This window comes from Protopterus annectens, chromosome 1.part1 (assembly GCF_019279795.1).
Source record: "Protopterus annectens isolate FY-2018-M chromosome 1.part1, PAN1.0, whole genome shotgun sequence".
In the NCBI taxonomy this organism is placed as follows: domain Eukaryota; kingdom Metazoa; phylum Chordata; order Ceratodontiformes; family Protopteridae; genus Protopterus; species Protopterus annectens.
The window spans coordinates 451,323,089-451,339,353 of record NC_056726.1 but is presented as its reverse complement, the minus strand read 5'-3'; the positions used below and the strand labels follow the sequence as shown (position 1 = coordinate 451,339,353).

Below are 16,265 nucleotides of genomic sequence, written 5' to 3'. Positions count from 1 at the left end.
GTCTAGGGGTAGATCTAGACGTGGCAGGGGCAGAGCTCACAGTACATTCAGGCCTAGAACTTGGAGTTCACCTGCACAATCTGCAGGTGAGGGCAGGGGCCAGTCCTTTCGTAAACAGGCCCAATGACCTGCATTTTCAGCTGCCAGATTCTTCTTCCCTGGCAGCTCCTTTGGGAGGAAAGTTAGCAATCTTCAAGCAAAACTGGCTTTTAGTCACCCAGGACAAATGGGTATTGGACATTATAAACCGAGGCTACAAGTTCTATTTCCATACATTGCCTCCTTTCAAAGGCATGCCAGACGTTCCTCCTCGGCAAAGGATAGAGGCTCACAAGCAGATTTCTTTACTTCTTCAAATAGGAGCTATACAGCCAGTTCCTCTGTCAGAAGTGGGACTAGGATTTTATTCTCGCCTGTTTCTAGTACCAAAGAAAGGGAACACGTGGAGACCAATTTTGGATTTATCTATCCTCAACACTTATCTGGACATTCGAAGTTCAAAATGCTGACGTTACAACAGCTTTTACCTCTGTTGGGAAAAGATCACTGGATGGTAACTCTGGATCTCAAAGAGGCTTATCTTCATGTTCCTATCAGGCCCAGTTGCAGGAGGTACCTGCGTTTTCGGGCTGGAAATTTACATTATCAGTTCTCTGCATTGCCCTTTGGCTTATCTACTGCGCCCAGAGTGTTCACAAAGGTTCTGGCTCCAGTGATAGCCTTTTCAGGTTAAGAGGAATACAGATTTATCCTTATTTGGACGATTGCCTGATTATCGCACAACACAAAGACGAACTTCTGCATCATCTACAGTATGTGATGGTAGTGTTAAGATGCCTAGGGTATTCTGTGAGCGAAACAAAGTCCAGTCTAGTACCCTCTCAGGACATGTGCTTTCTGGGTGTGAGACTGAATACAGCTTCCCAGATGGCCTTTTTGACCCCGGACAAACAAAGAAGCCTTTCTCTTTATTTCCATCAAATGTCTCTACAGTCCAGGCTGACTGCAAGGACAGTCCTTCAAGCCTTGGGGTTCATGGCATCTTGTATTCTGGTGCTTCCCAATGCCAAACTGCATATGAGGAAGCTTCAATGGTATCTCAAATATGTATGGACACAACACTGCCAAGATCTAGACACTGTCATTCAGATAATACCTTGCATTCGGAAAGAATTTTTGTGGTGGGCTCAGGAATGTTACCTAAACAAGGGACTCTCTGTGACCCGACCAGAGGCGAGTCAGATTCTAACGACAGATGCCTCGGACAAGGCTTGGGAGCACACCTCAATGGAAAATGGGTGCAAGACACGTGGCCTGTCAGACTTCAACATTTGCATATCAACTTGAAGGAGATGTTAGCAGTCCAATTTGCATTGATGGCTTTCAAGGATTTACTTCACCCAGGACAGGTGTTGATTCAAACAGACAACACTACTGTCATGTGGTACATCAACAAGCAAGGGGGAACCCATTCGTACCCTCTTTGCAGGCAAGCGATGATTTTGTGGGAGACTGCTCTCAGTTTACACCTCAATCTTCAGGCAAGGTTTCTACCAGGAGCACAGAACTCCTTAGCGGATGTGTTGAGCAGACAAATTGTGGATCCTCACGAGTGGAAACTGGATCCTTATGTGTTTCAAAAGTTGACAGTGTTATGGGGGACTCCAGACATAGATCTGTTCACTTCTCCACTAAATTACCAGTTGCCAAAGTTTTGCACAAAATGTTTCATCCCACAGCTTGGAAGGTGGATGCTCTATCATTCAGTTGGAGCAATCTTCATGTCTATGCCTTTCCACCTCTGCCTCTCATTCCCAAGGTACTCCTGAAGGCCAGAATAGACAAGCCATCCATGATTCTGATAGCCGGATTGGCCTCGACAGCACTGGTACCCACTACTGAGGAGTTTGGTGCGGGAGCCTCCATGGCCTTTGCCTTTGATTCCGCATCTTTTGTCTCAGGAGGCGATCACTTCCTCAATGTCAAGATTCAGTCTCTGCATCTCACAGCCTGGCATATTCTGCTTTAGACCCTGGAGGGTCTCAGCTTCCACAACAAGTTTTGAATGTTATTTTGGAGGCCAGAAGGCCTAGTACAAGGAAAGTTTACGCTGATAAATGGAGGAGATTTTTTCTTTGGAGCAAAGCGAAGGACTTTGATGTTTCCAAGCCTGATTTAAGTGTTTCTCTTCAATATCTTACTGAGTTATTGGACAAGGGTTTGTCTTTCTCCTCGATAAAGGTTCATGCTGCAGCCATTTCTGCTCACTATGACTGTGACCCTCCTTTATTTTCCCATCCTTTGTTTAAGCAATTTCTTAGAGGGGCAAAGAACATAAGACCCCACGTAGAGCTCCTACTCCTGCTTGGGATCTCAATTTTGTGTTGGAAAAGCTTACTCTACAACCTTTTGAGCCTGCAGCTACTGCCGAGTTTTTGTTGGCCATTACCTCTGCAAGAAGGGTTTCTGAATTACAGGCCCTTATGGCAGTGGAACCTTTCCTGATTTTTCATAAGGATAGGGTATCTTTGCGTACTAATCCTTCCTTTATGCCTAAAGTGGTTTCTAGTGTGGCCTTGAACCAAACTATTCATTTGCCTACTTTTTATGCAAACCCCCAAAATAAAGGGGAGGAGATTTTGCATACTTTGGATATTCATAGGCAGTTACGTTATTATTTGAGCAGAACCAAGGGGTTCAGGCAGTCTCAGCAGTTGTTTGTTTCTTTTGCTTTGGGTTCTCAGGGAAAACCTGTTTCAAAACAAACTATTTCTAAATGGATTGGGTTTTGTATTTCTTTCTGTTATTCCCATCATGGTAAGGAGATTCCGGCTGGAATCAGACCTCATTCCACTAGAGCTACTGCCACTTCTACTGCCTTTCTAAGGGGTAGCTACAAAGATATTTTGGAAGCAGCCACTTGGAGTTCAGTACATACTTTTTCCAAGCATTACCACCTTCCTCTTTATTCTAAGTCTAGGGCTGGATTTGCCACTGCAATATTACAGGGCATTTTAGCAGCCCCTAATGCTTTATGATTTTGCCATCCTCCCTTTACCTCTGCTTTGGGATTCTACCCATATGTAAGGACTGCAGCAATGTGAGATGAAGAACATAGTACAGTTTTGTACCTACCATAAATGTAGATGTTTGAAGATCCACATTGCTGCAGTCCAATTTACCCTCCCTCCTTCCCCTCTGTAGTTTGGCATGGTTTTATGGTATGGGTGATGGTTGTTGTTGGGCATGTTTTTGGGAGGTATCCTGTTTTTGGGCTGTGGCCTTTCTTTTTAGGGCCTTCTGACATCTGGGGCAAGAAAAGACTGAGGATATGACGTCGGCCATGCGCTTTTATACCCTGACGCTCTGATGTCAGATCTAAGCGCCCATGACCGACGTCAGCCTAATACTTTGGTATTCGGGCCGACCGAGGACAGCGGACTACCCATATGTAAGGACTGCAGCAATGTGGATCTTCGAACATCTACATTTATGGTAGGTACAAAACTGTACTTTTTAACCAAGGAGTCTGAAATGACAGTCAAGTCAGTTAAAGAAAGTTGTAAAATACAAGAGGAAACATTCATAAGCGATAGATAAATTTGAATTTGGGAGTCAGTTGGAGAGCCAACGATTTTTTTTTTGTGTTGTTACTTAAGTTATAGCTCTAAAAGAAAGCTAAAGGCATTTATAAGAAGCCAAAAATGGGAGTCTGGAAAGCACATGTTTAGAGAAGTACTGCACAAGAGAAGAATACTGTGAGATTGTAGTGTTGTAGATTAAGGATATAGCCGGGCTTGCTCACTATAATTTTCTGTGTATCTCTTGGAAGCAGTACGGCCGCTAAAGGGTTTAGAACATCTAGAACTGGCTAAACATATAGCTGTACCATAAACCTATATGCATTATTCTTAGAGAGAAGTTTTTTTATGGAATGCAGTGGCAACAGCTGAAATGAAGTGCACATTTCCTAAGTCTACGAGGCATCATTTGGAGAGGGAGATGTGCATTTTCTTAAATGTTAGGGGGTTAAGGGGGCAACAATATAATGGTTGAGTATAACAAAAATATCTGGCTACACCCATAGTTTACACAAAAAAAGATGGATTTGGCTACCAATCATGAGGTGCAATGCCCCCCCCCCAAAAAAAAAAATAGGCATGAAGGATAGATTCCTGTCCCAGAGACTTCCTATACTCTGGAACAAGCTACCCATCTATGTCAAGCAAAGTTCTTCATTAGCACTCTTCAAGAAAAATCTTGATGAGTGGATGGGAAATAGGAAATACACCCCAGGGATCGCTTCTGTGTCTGCTGGACAGTGGCACAGGAAAATAACTTTATTGTGGGTGGCGTAAGCTATGGAACCTTGCTGGCTAGACTTACATAGGCCCTTGGGCTGATAGCATAGTACCTACCTATGAACCTATAATAGCATGGAAGGTGTAATACTGTGTGGCAGTAACTTTTAGAATCGGTGTTTATTCCAAATGTTTGGCTAAATGTTTACAAAATAAATGCACAACTGCAAATGCTTCAGTATGATACTCTGTGAATGATAAGTATTTACAGTACATAGTATACAGTTCAGCAATCAACAAAACGTTTGAACAGCTCGGTCTACGGAGAGTGAACTATCACCAACAAGTGCTCAACCACTGTTAACAGTAAATACCCCATGTAATGACAACATTTTATTAGTTACTAATGATTATGGGGATTTCAAAGTGTACACTTTAAGTGATGTCCTGCACATGCGAGTATATCTGAGAAGGGTATGACTTTTGTGCCTACCAAGAAAGCTAATTTAACTACCATTCTAATAGAGTTAAAGTTATTTACTAGAAAGTTGAATTTTTCTGTGCTATTTGCTAATGAACAGTACGTTAAACAGAAGAATGAGTTACACAAAACGAGTGTGTACAAAGCTCCGTTTCATCCAGCTCTGCCCCTGTTTGAGAAGTTATGTGAGCAGGATACTCTGAGGGTTTTGGGTAACAAGAAGAGACCAATACATTATAACCCCCCCCCCCCCCAAGGAAGAACTTATTATTGCAGAACATCTGTAGGAATAAGGACATTCTGTTGATGAAACCTGATAAGGGAGGGATGGTTGGTCATTATGAATAGCGCAGATTACGATCTTAAAATGGAATTATTACTTCTAACAAATCAGTATGAGGAAGTATCTATTAATCAGGTGAATCCAGCATGTAGGAAGATAGACTTTTTCTTATATGATTTTTTTGATGCAGGAACAAATTACAAATCACAAATTCATCTGTCAACATTATGTTTCCCAGATTACCAGATATATTTGGTATACCAAAAATAAGTAAAAAAAAAAAAAAAAAACACAGGTGGACCCACGAATGCATCCTATAGTTGATGCCAAGGGTTCAAAAACTTGTGGAGTGACCAAGTTTGTTGATTTGAAGCTAAAAGATGGCCTTGGCCAGGGAAAACATATTTATAAGGACTCCTGGGATTTTCTCAAAAGTATTAGAATGGACACCTATACCAAAGCTTTAATCTTGGTTACGATTGATGTCAAAGATCTGTTTTCTGTAATTCCACATGAAGTGGTGGGTAGCATGGTTTTACGAGTATTTGATTGATGTAAAGGCATTGGACACCAATCTGATTGATGTCTTGAGAGATTTCATGGAAGTGATTCTAGATAATTATATTTTCTTTCAATGGTATGATATATAAGCAGAGAACAGGTGTGGCCATGGGTGCAACATGTGCCCCTATTTTTACAAATATAGTTATGGTATATTGGGAGCACAAATATGTGTTTAAGTCAGGTTATCAAAATTCATGGGCACCTTGTGGCCGTTACCTCAATGATGTGATCATTTTTTGGATAAGCAAATTGATTGTTTTTCTAATATCAATAGCACCACCGACTTTTTAAAGTTTACTATGGAATATTTGTTGGATACTGTTGATTACCTAGATGTTGAAATTACTAAGGACAGTGTTGGTGAGACATTTGTATCTGATATCCATCAAAAATCGACTTATTCAAATAGTCTTCTTCATTTCAATAGTTGGCATCCTCGTCATCAAAAAAGAGCTTTGGTTAAAGGACAGTTGGTAAGACTGCTCTGTATGACTTCCAATTCAGAATTATTTTATTTAGAAAGTGATAAATTGAGGTCCATGTTGGTAAGAAGATGGTACCTGAATGATTTTCTGAATATTTTTGAGGAAATATACAGTAAAAGAGATGCAAGACATTTTCCCCACAACTAGGTAATTTGGAACTATTGGTTATTAATAATAATAAGGCTTCATATCCCAATTACACTAAGGGTCTCATACATACATACAGTGGAGATGCAGACAGCATTTCCCAAATTATTAAAAATAACTGGAAAATGGGTGATGTGGGATTGATTAACATAGAAGCATTAGGAAGTCACACCTGTATAATATATAGGAAAGACTGGTGTATTAAGATTATAGGGACTACAGGCACACTTATCAATAACCTCAAAAAATGAGACGCTTTAAATGTGGAAAGTGTACCTACTGCCTCTTTATTCAGGAGGGAACAGAGGTTGATGTTAAAGGCTTAAGTCCACTGACTGTACAATATCATATTAATTGTAGATCTAAGGGCCTGGTTTATATAGCAATCTGTCAGGTATGCTGTATGTTTTGCATAGGGAAAACTTAAAGAGCTTTAAAGATCGCATTTATGAACATCTTTATGCAATCAAGAAACCGCTTCAAGCCAATGCCTTGTGGAAACATATTTAAGCATGAGTGTCATAGTTTTAAGTTCTTTGGTTTAGAGTTGGTTAGACAGGTCTACGTTGACTCACCAAAATTACATTTCAGCGAATCCAAGTTGGCCAACTCCACTTTTCCGCCATTAAATCTAAAGCATGGACTGCCAAAATCCTTTCCCTGTGAAAGGAACCACTTGGCCATCATGAAAAAAAAAAAACCTGAACAGACCAAAATTAAGCCCCCCCTCCCCCACTTAAATATACCAACTCCATGATCGCACTACTCTGAAGAAAGGTAAAAGTTCACCATGGTGGCCAAGTGGTTCCTTTCACAGGCAAAGATTTTTGCAGTCCATGCTTTCAATTTAACGGTGTTTCAGAGAAGTGAAGTCGGCCGACTTGGATTCGCTGAAATGTAATTTTGGTGAGTCAAAGTAGACCCGGTTAGACAGAATTTCAGGGGTGGACCTTGGAAAACTTTGCTGGAAGTTAAATAACTTTCCTTGTAGATTAAGTCAAATTTTTCTGGTCCGTATGAGCTTAATGATATGATTTCTATAGTGTCCATTTTAAAGATTAAATACTTTTATTTTCAGTTAAAATGTTCATTTTTTTTTATTTTTCTACTATTCATGTGTTGGTTTGTACAGCTTTAAGACGGGATTTGCATAAAATTTTATTTATTTATTTATTTTATTTATTTACATTTGTTGACCGGGCTAGTCTAGCTGGATACATATCCCTTTTCAGTAGAGGCCCGAGGAGAAAAGCTCCAACATAAGTAAATTAATACATTCAAAATATTATAAAAAAGATTAGTTTTACATTACAAAATAAGACATGAAAAAAATAAATTGTGAATAAAGTAACGTTTCATTAGAGTAGAAGTAAAAAAATTAAACAAGTCTTAATGCTTTAGTAGGGTTCATGTGAAGTCAATCAAAACTAAAACAATTTAACATTAGGAAACATGTTATAGTGTTGTTCATAAGATATGGGAGGGTAATTGATTAAGGAAGCAGGAAAGTAAGAACCAGGGAGGGAGAGATGAAAAGTAGATTCAATCAGGCTTTGAGCAGGGGCAAAGCCAATGTATTTTAAGGTGGTCTCTAAGATGTTTTTTAAAGATTACAGAGGATGAGAGTGAGGTGAGTGTATTTGGAAGTTTGTTCCAGATTCTACTCACAACATTGGAGAAGAGGGAATCGCCTGCTTTGTTATTAGAAGGGTTGCAGGCAATAAGAAGTTTATTAGCTGAGCGTAGTGTAGAAAGATTTTTATAAGGGGAGATCAGATTAGTAAGGATGGGAGTATTAGAGGGATGGTGCAGGATTTTTTCTGCAATCACAAGTTGATTGTATTGTAGTTGGTTTTGTAGTTCTAACCATCTGAGTTGTTTAAGGTTAAGGCAGTGATGAGTTCTGTATGGAGAGCCAGTAGCAAATCTGGTTATGTTATTGTAGCTAGTTTCAAGTTTGGTGAGATTATGCTTAGATAGATTGGTGTAAATGGCAGAAGCATAGAAAAGGGTGGAGTAAGGTGAGTCTGGGCTATGGATTTCTTAGCTAGAGGTGTAAGGAAGGGTTTTATTCTATACAGGGAGCCTAATTTTTATTAACAGTTTTATAATATTATTAACATGGGCATCGAAGGTGAGGTTATGGTCAATAGTTAGTCCAAGTAGTTGGGCAGTAGAATTGGGGAAATGCAGGTTCCATTGTCAGAGGTAATAGTGAAGTGGAACTGAGGAGATTTTATAGTGGGAGTAAAGAGTAGTAGCTTAGTTTTTTAGGGTTAAGAAGAAGGCAGCGTTGTGTGAACCAGTTTTCAACTGTGTTAAATACATTTTGTGTAAGGGTGTGGAGAGAGGAAGAAGATTTGGCAGTACAGATAAGAGTAGAGTCATCAGCGTATTGTATACAGGTGGATTGTGGAAAAACAGTATGGAGATCATTAATAAAGATGGAGAAAAGAAGAGGGCCTAGGATAGAACCTTGAGGAACTCCAGTGCTTACTGGGAGGTATGTGGATAGATTATTATCCCAGAGTACTGCTTGTTGTCTGTTTTCCAGATAAGATTTGAATCAAAGGATTGCTTGTGGGTCAAGAGATTGGGCTTTTAGCACATTGATAAGTAGGTTATGATTGACCATATCAAAGGCTTTGGAAAGGTCAATAAATAGGGCAGCTGAGAGACAGTTATTGTTACGATTCCTATTTATGCAATCAGTAAAAGTTAAAAGGGCAGAAGTAGTGCTATGAAAGGGCCTAAATCCATGTTGGCAGTTAGCAAGCAAGTTGTTTTGGAGAAGGTGCTGGAGTAGCTGATGGTGAATACATTTTTCCATAATTTTGGCTAGTGGGGAGAGTAGAGCAATAGGACGGTAGTTGGAGATCTCAGTAGATTTACCACCTTTGTGCAGAGGGATTATATGTGAGAATTTCCAAATAGAGGGGATGTAGGCTTCAGAGATGGATCTATTTATCAGGATAGAAACAGGGTATGCTATGGCTTTGGCTCCAATTTGAAGGTATTCTGCTGGGAGGCAATCAGCAGAGGGAGTGCAGGGTTTGAGTTTTTGAAGGAGTTTGCAGATAAAGGAGATGGGAACAGGTTGCAGATGAAGGGGGGGAAAGGGACAAGTTGTGTGTTGTGTAGGAGTGGGGACTAGAGTTTGAGTTAATGTTTGAATAGTTTCAATGAAGTAATTGTTAAAGGCATTAGCTATTTGCAGAGGATTACTACTTGGAATAGAGCAGGGGGAAGGAGTTGTGGCATGTCCTGGTTTGAGAAGTTTATTAATGCCAGACCAGAATTTTTTAGGATTATTGGAGTGTGTATGTTGCAGGTGGGAGTAGTAGTTTTTTTTGTCTGCGATTATATCCTTTTTGACAGCATTTCTTAGTTGCTTAAAGTGTAGATGATCAACAGAGTTTTTAGAGGTTCTCCATCTTGCCCATATTTTATTTCAAAGAAACATTTTTTCTTTGGTATTTTTTGTGAGACATGGGGCTATTTTTGTCCTGATTCTAGAGGAGCGGAAAGGAGCATGGTTATTTAGAATATGAAGGAAAGTAGAATTGAAGTAAGAGATTGCTTCATCTAGATTAAGTAGTTTCAGAGATGACCAGTTACATGCATTTAGTTCATTAATAAAGTTCTCAGCATGGAAACGTTTTTTAGAACGATAGGTGACAAAATTGTCCTTTTTTGGGCTATATTTCTTTTGTTTAGTGATAAAGGTTAGCATGTGATCACTAATGTCATCTGGGAGAGATCCTACCTTATAGGAATCTGGGTGACTATTTATAAGGATCCAGTCAAGAGTAGATTCTTTGCTATTTGGTTTGTGGATTCTAGTCGGGAAGTTTATTATTTGATTGAAACCAAATAGATTAATATGGGTGTTAGGGGTGGGGGAATTACATAACACCCATGAGTGGAATATATAAGGAGTGACGTGTTATTGGTTTTATCTCTGATGAAGTCTTATTTAATGTGTAGGGATGAAAGTGCGTAGATCGAATATCAAACTTCCTTTAATTATATTGACAGTTCTTTGTTTTTTACACAATTAGTCTCCTGGAGGTTATTCAAGTCCCTGTGGGGCAGTATCAACAGTGGCTGAACACCTGGTGGTGATATTTCATACTCCATGGTCCGAACTGTTCAAAAGTTTTGTTGTTTGTTTCCTGAAATTCTCTAGACTACTGCTTAAACTTTACATTTAATTTCACAACACTAATATATTTTCTAGTTATACTAACAAAATGTTTTTTAGCAATTCTGTACTGTTATATAATATTTAACCAATGGAGGTAATATAGTGGATTATGATCAGTTTACCAATTGCAGCCAGTTTGTTACATGTTTGAGAAAAGGATTCCATGAAATTCACTCACAGATTAAAGCTTGAGAGATGAATTTTGTAGAATCTGTTTCAAGTACACATAACAAAGTGAACTTATGCTTGGAGACTGGGTCATAATTCTTTGTAATACAGAGGTAGTTTTGCTGCCCTTACAAATTGCCAGTTAAAAAAAAGTGCAGGAGTCCAAAGTATCTAACAGCTTTGAAAGATGTTACACACCTTACATTGCTGTGCAGATGATGTTCAGAATCAAAGTGCAATTCTAGTCAAGCGACAACTTTAAAAGTTATTAGATACATGCTGTGCCACAGGTTTGTTTTTGTTGTGTGGCAGCATGAAGTGGGTTATAGATTTATAAAGCTGTGAATAGGTTTTCTCTATTCTGTGATGGTTGCCATCTGTGTGGCAGTGTGAGGCTGATACCAGTGGTGTTCATACATAAAAATCTTGTTATAACATAGAGGATTATGATCAGGTTGCTGATCATAATTGACTTATTTGTTTGAGATATGGATGTCAAGAAATTCACCTTGAGAGTGAAGATCATAATTCTTTCTAGGTCATGTAGCTTTATCTGCTCTGTGTATTACTGGTTATGCAAAAAATGCTGAGTGTTTTGATGGCTTTCAAAGCTGTAAAGCACTTGAGAAGTGCTGTCAGAAAGACAGTGTAATACATTCTCTTATGTTGCAGGAAGTCATGGACTAGGGACACATTACTAATAGAGAGAGCAGGCAGAAACAAATCTGTTTTTAATTCTGCTTCTGTCATTTGCTAGCCAGTACTGTCAGGTTTCACTGTCTAGCACAATATCCGAACTTAGTAACCGAAGCAGGCATGCTTAACAATTGATAAGATTAAGTCTCTGTAGATGGAAGCACTTAACTGGTTTGTCTTTTTTTGCAATATTTGAATGTAATCACTGTGCTCCATGCGCTACAAGTTAATTATTCTTAGGTTCTTAACTATGAACATTATTATAACATGGCCTTTTTCTTTTAGAACATGATTACTGCACTGCTTTATGATTAAAGATCTGTTTTCTAAGCTCTTAGTTGCAAAGATCATCTAGAAGAGGTAAATATAGGTCAATATATAATCTTTTTCATATTTCGGCTTAATTACAGAGCCTATGTTTCAAAATTATTCTTTTCTGTAAATACCCAATTCATGATTTTGTTAATCCTTATGTTATACTCACAAAATTTGCTAATTATTGCTCTTTTCATGGTGTTAAAAGATTGTATTTTTAGTCAAGATAGAGCAGGTATTTTGCATATCTTTCAGTTTTGTAAGGCAGGATCATCACAATAGCACTTTTTAAATACAAGACTAAAATAGTTTAAGCTTTTAACATCTGATTTAATTGTCAGTATCTGATTTTAATGGGCATATTATGAAGACGTTCTGCTGAAAAAATGTGGCTGAGTTTTAAAGCATGTAAAATGAGGTGAGTTTTATTAGAAACATTTTGCAATAAAGAACTTAAGGCAGGAGGATAGAGATGGAGGAAGCTGAGGACATTGGCCGAGAAGACAGGTAGTGCAGGTTGCTAAGGAGAGGATGGAATAGGCTAGCAGGAGCTGAAAGTTATACAAAGGAGATGCAGATATGTTTGGATTAATTTTGGAAGTGAGAAGCAGGGGCTGGGAGAATTAAAAATAGTTGATAGGATGAAGAAAGCATCCAGTGAGAGAAGGAAACCACAGATCAAGGAATGTGGAGTGGTACAGAATAAATGTAAGAGAACAAGCTCCTGGCAGGATGGTTTATCCTGTTCCTTATCTGAAGGACAGTCACTAGTGTGCAGAATAAGATAGTTGAAGAAAAAGAAAACAAATTAACTGAAGGTAAATGAGCAGGCAACAGAAGTAACTTGGTAGATGGAGAACATTTTTCAAAAGAATGAACTGTGCTGGAAAACTTTAAAAAATCTGTTGAAATACAATGTAAAAGAAAAGCACAGTGCACATATGTGCATTTACTTGAGGGAATGCACAAATAGTAATTGAATTAATGCTAATGACACCTAACATGGGCACAGAGCATTAAATCTAGACAGCACAGTGCAAAATGAAAATAAAACAGGCTGCACAGTGTAGGATACCACAGATTCAGAATTTTTGCTAGTTCATAGCATAGCTGCTGATGCTAATGCTCTAACCAGATGCCCTGGAGACAGTAAGATGTAGAATTACATTAAAAAAGATATTGCGTTATTTTCAGTACCAACAGTGTTTATAAAACAAATAGCACATAAGTTGAGCTTTCAAAGAAAGTAGCTTTTACAGACTGACGCCAGATGCAAATATTTCAGGTCTGCTGCTAATGGAAGTACAGTTAATATCCAAAGTAGTTATTCTATACAAATAATAGTAGCTAGGTAGCTAAAGCACAACTTCTTTTGAAAACATGGAACATTTTAAGTCTATTGGGTGTTCAGTCATTTCAAAAGCCGCCTTCTTGATTCTGCTTAATGAACTGAGATTTACATAAAATGTAATGACCACAGTCAACCAAAATGAGCACCAGTCACTCTGTTTCAGAAATGCAAGGGATTGCTTAATGGTGAAAGTCTGTGTGAAGTTAAAAAAAATGCAGCTGAATACTCTGTTATTAACCAGTTGCCCCTTTGTTTAGAAGAAATGTAATGAATAGTTGTAGTGTCTGTTGCTTCAGGTAAAAATAGGAGTTTAAAGGGTTGGACACACAGTGACAGTGTAATCAAAGTGGCATGTCACATGCCTCTACTCCACATGCTGTCAGAACCTACATAAAGGGCACCTCATGTACTTTAATTAACAGGGATCCTCCTAGTAAACCTGATTTGTTCTGTGAGTCAAAACTAGTCGTGTCATTACACAAGATCCTTTTCATGTGGCATGCTTAAATTGCTTTTCTGTTGATACACGCTTGCGAGACCTTCACAGAGATTTTTTAAATGTATTCCATAAGATTCGCTTTTATCTTTTTCTGGCAAATAGAAGAGTATATCATGTACGTTGTCTACCACTTAGATCCCTCCATACTTCCTTAAGCAATTCAGTCTGGACATCCCTTTTAAACTTTGGTGAGGTGGTTTAGCCATAGGGTCTTCTATCCCTATTTGTTGGAGCGTATCCTTTAAACTAAAGTCATCTTGACTGAAAATTTTAATCTATCCAGTGGATGTTCATCTGGGCTTCCTTTTATTAGCTTTATGGAGGGCCAGCCAATGCAACTGCATTTGTCCTTAATAAGGGCACAAACTGTTTACTGCAGTTTGCTGTTGCAGCATCCAGAAAAAATGTTATGACCATCTTTAAAGAATTTAACAGCAGGTATTCCAGAAGATTACATTCAAAAGTCACCCTTGTCACTTTTTTGTTAAGATCTGCTACTTTGTATGTTGCCTTGGGTCCAGCTGGCCTACACTTTCACAAATGTAACCTTTCTTGTTCAGTAGACACCTTTATTAACCTGTGGGAATGCACCAAGGCATACATTAACTGTCCAGATTTCTGCATAATGTTCAGATTTTTCCTCGTATTTTTGGTTTGTTCCTAATAAAAATTGTGGTTTTCTGACAAATCACTGAGGATTGAGGTCAATAAATAATGACATACATTTCAGTTTCAGATTTCATATCCTTCAGAAAAATGCATGCCAACATGAATTATATTAATCTAGCTTCTTTCTAAGTTTATAAGAGCAATATTTCAAATTTGTCCCTATTTTTGGACCTTTTGCCCCCCCCCATTATTTTAAGCATTGTCCAGATTTCTTGCACTAAGGGGGAAGTAAGGCTGCAGGCTTTCTTTTAATCATAAGCCATAAAGGTAATGATGGCCTTTGCAGTCATTAGCAAGGGTGTCCCAGATGGGTAATGCTGAGAACCGGTCAGGAAATACAACCAAAAGAGAGAGAATATACTTTGTGATTTATTCATAAATAACTGTTTGAACAGTTTATCTTACAGTAAGCCCAAAAGGCCTTGCATATTAAAACCATAGTCTGGCTTATCATAATTATATTCACTCTGTTAGAATATACATTGATTTGTCTATATGTTTTATATATTTTTTCAGGTTCTTATGTGTGCTCCCATGTGGCCAAATCTCAAGAAACTATATCTTTCCTACAATGCCATTACCCATTTAGAAAGGTAAGAATTATGGTGAACTTCTGTGCACTTTAGTTATATGCATATTGCCCCTTTGCAGTGATACATTGCCCCCTGCAGCCTGATATATTGTTGCTGACAGTCTTGAGCAGCTGTCTTTCTTTGTATATGGTGCAGAACTGTCCAAAAGCTCCAGTTGTGTCCCTCCGTAAGATAACATTGTTTTTGTTATACTTTATTGTAATGACTGTTCATTGCAGATCTTGGTATATAATGTAACTTGCTGAAAGTTAACAGTCATTACATCTGCCTTTATATTCACTAAAGGTGTGCCTGAACAACAATTGGATGTCAGAATTGAGTATCAGTTAGCTAACAGTTGTGTATCAGACTGGATGATAGCAGAGTCCTGCCGCAAGGTCTGGGGTTAAAGACTGACCTGCAATTATCATCTGTGCCAAATGCTTGTTTCTTTGTGATTATCTGCTGAATTTGGCACTCTGGTAATGTGTCTTCAGTGTCTTTTTTCCATCTGCCCCTTCATAATGAAAGAGTAATCAAGAGACAGTCAGTGACACCTGAGAAAGCTTCCTGACACAAGTGATGAAATCAATGTAGTGTAGTCTCTGAAATGTGTAATGTATTTATGTAACATGTTTTGTTTCTTAAGAAAGACAATCTGAGCATGTGTGTGTGTGTGTGTGTGTGTGTGTGTGTGTGTGTGTGTGTGTGTGTGTGTGTGTGTGTGTGTGTGTGTGTATGTGTTGCTGTCCATCCCTCTCCCTTACTGTCTCCATCCTGTGGAGTAGTCCACTGTTCAGTTTGAAAGGTGCAAATATGCAACTTCCCTTGAAGTGTAGGTGAAAGAGTAAAGTAATAGCTAGGATTTCTGTGAGCAGCAGACCTATTTAAAAAAGTCACTGTTGTGTGCAAGAACAGAACAGCCTTCAATCTTGAGACACAGTGAATTCTTAAAAAATGTCACCTTGTAGTGGAATGATCCGTGTGTGTGTGTGTGTGTGTGTGTGTGTGTGTGTGTGTGTGTGTGTGTGTGGTTGTGTTTAGTCTCTCTCCTGCTTCTGTCTCTATCTTCTGATGAATCTATGCTGATTGAGACAAGAGCTACAGGCAGCTAAACAATTCAGGTTGTATTACTTATAATTAAGTACTACAACACTCAAGAAATTGAAATAAAGTGACCGAGTCACTCCTCAATAAACAAATGAATGTGAGCACTCGTGTGTTTAACTGTGAAGTCAAAAAGAAAAACGAAGTAGTCACTATGGGTTTTGAATGACAGAAAGACTATAGTAACTGAAGCACTTTTCTGCATCCAGCATTTGCTTATTTTTACTTTGATTTCAATGTGCATATACAGATTTGGTGGTAATGTGTGGTGGCACAGTGACTTAGCAGGTAGCATTGTCACCTCACAGCAAGAGATTCTCTGGTTCGATTCCTGCTGGGGAGCCTTCTGTGTGGAGTTTGCTCTTTTCCCTGTATTTGCATGGGTTTTCTCTGTGTGATTTGGTTTCCTCCTACATTCCA

General features: G+C 38.6%; 1 protein-coding gene across 3 annotated transcripts in view; it reads left to right on the top strand.

Annotated features, from left to right (window-relative positions):
- Window positions 1-16,265, top strand: part of TBCE (tubulin folding cofactor E) — a 1,152,174-nt gene that overhangs the window by 494,464 nt on the left and 641,445 nt on the right. For all 3 annotated transcript variants that reach the window (XM_044075916.1, XM_044075896.1, XM_044075906.1), the window contains exon 8: window positions 14,683-14,759. In XM_044075916.1, coding sequence (XP_043931851.1) covers window positions 14,683-14,759 — 77 coding nt within the window. The remainder of the gene's footprint in view (window positions 1-14,682; window positions 14,760-16,265) is intronic.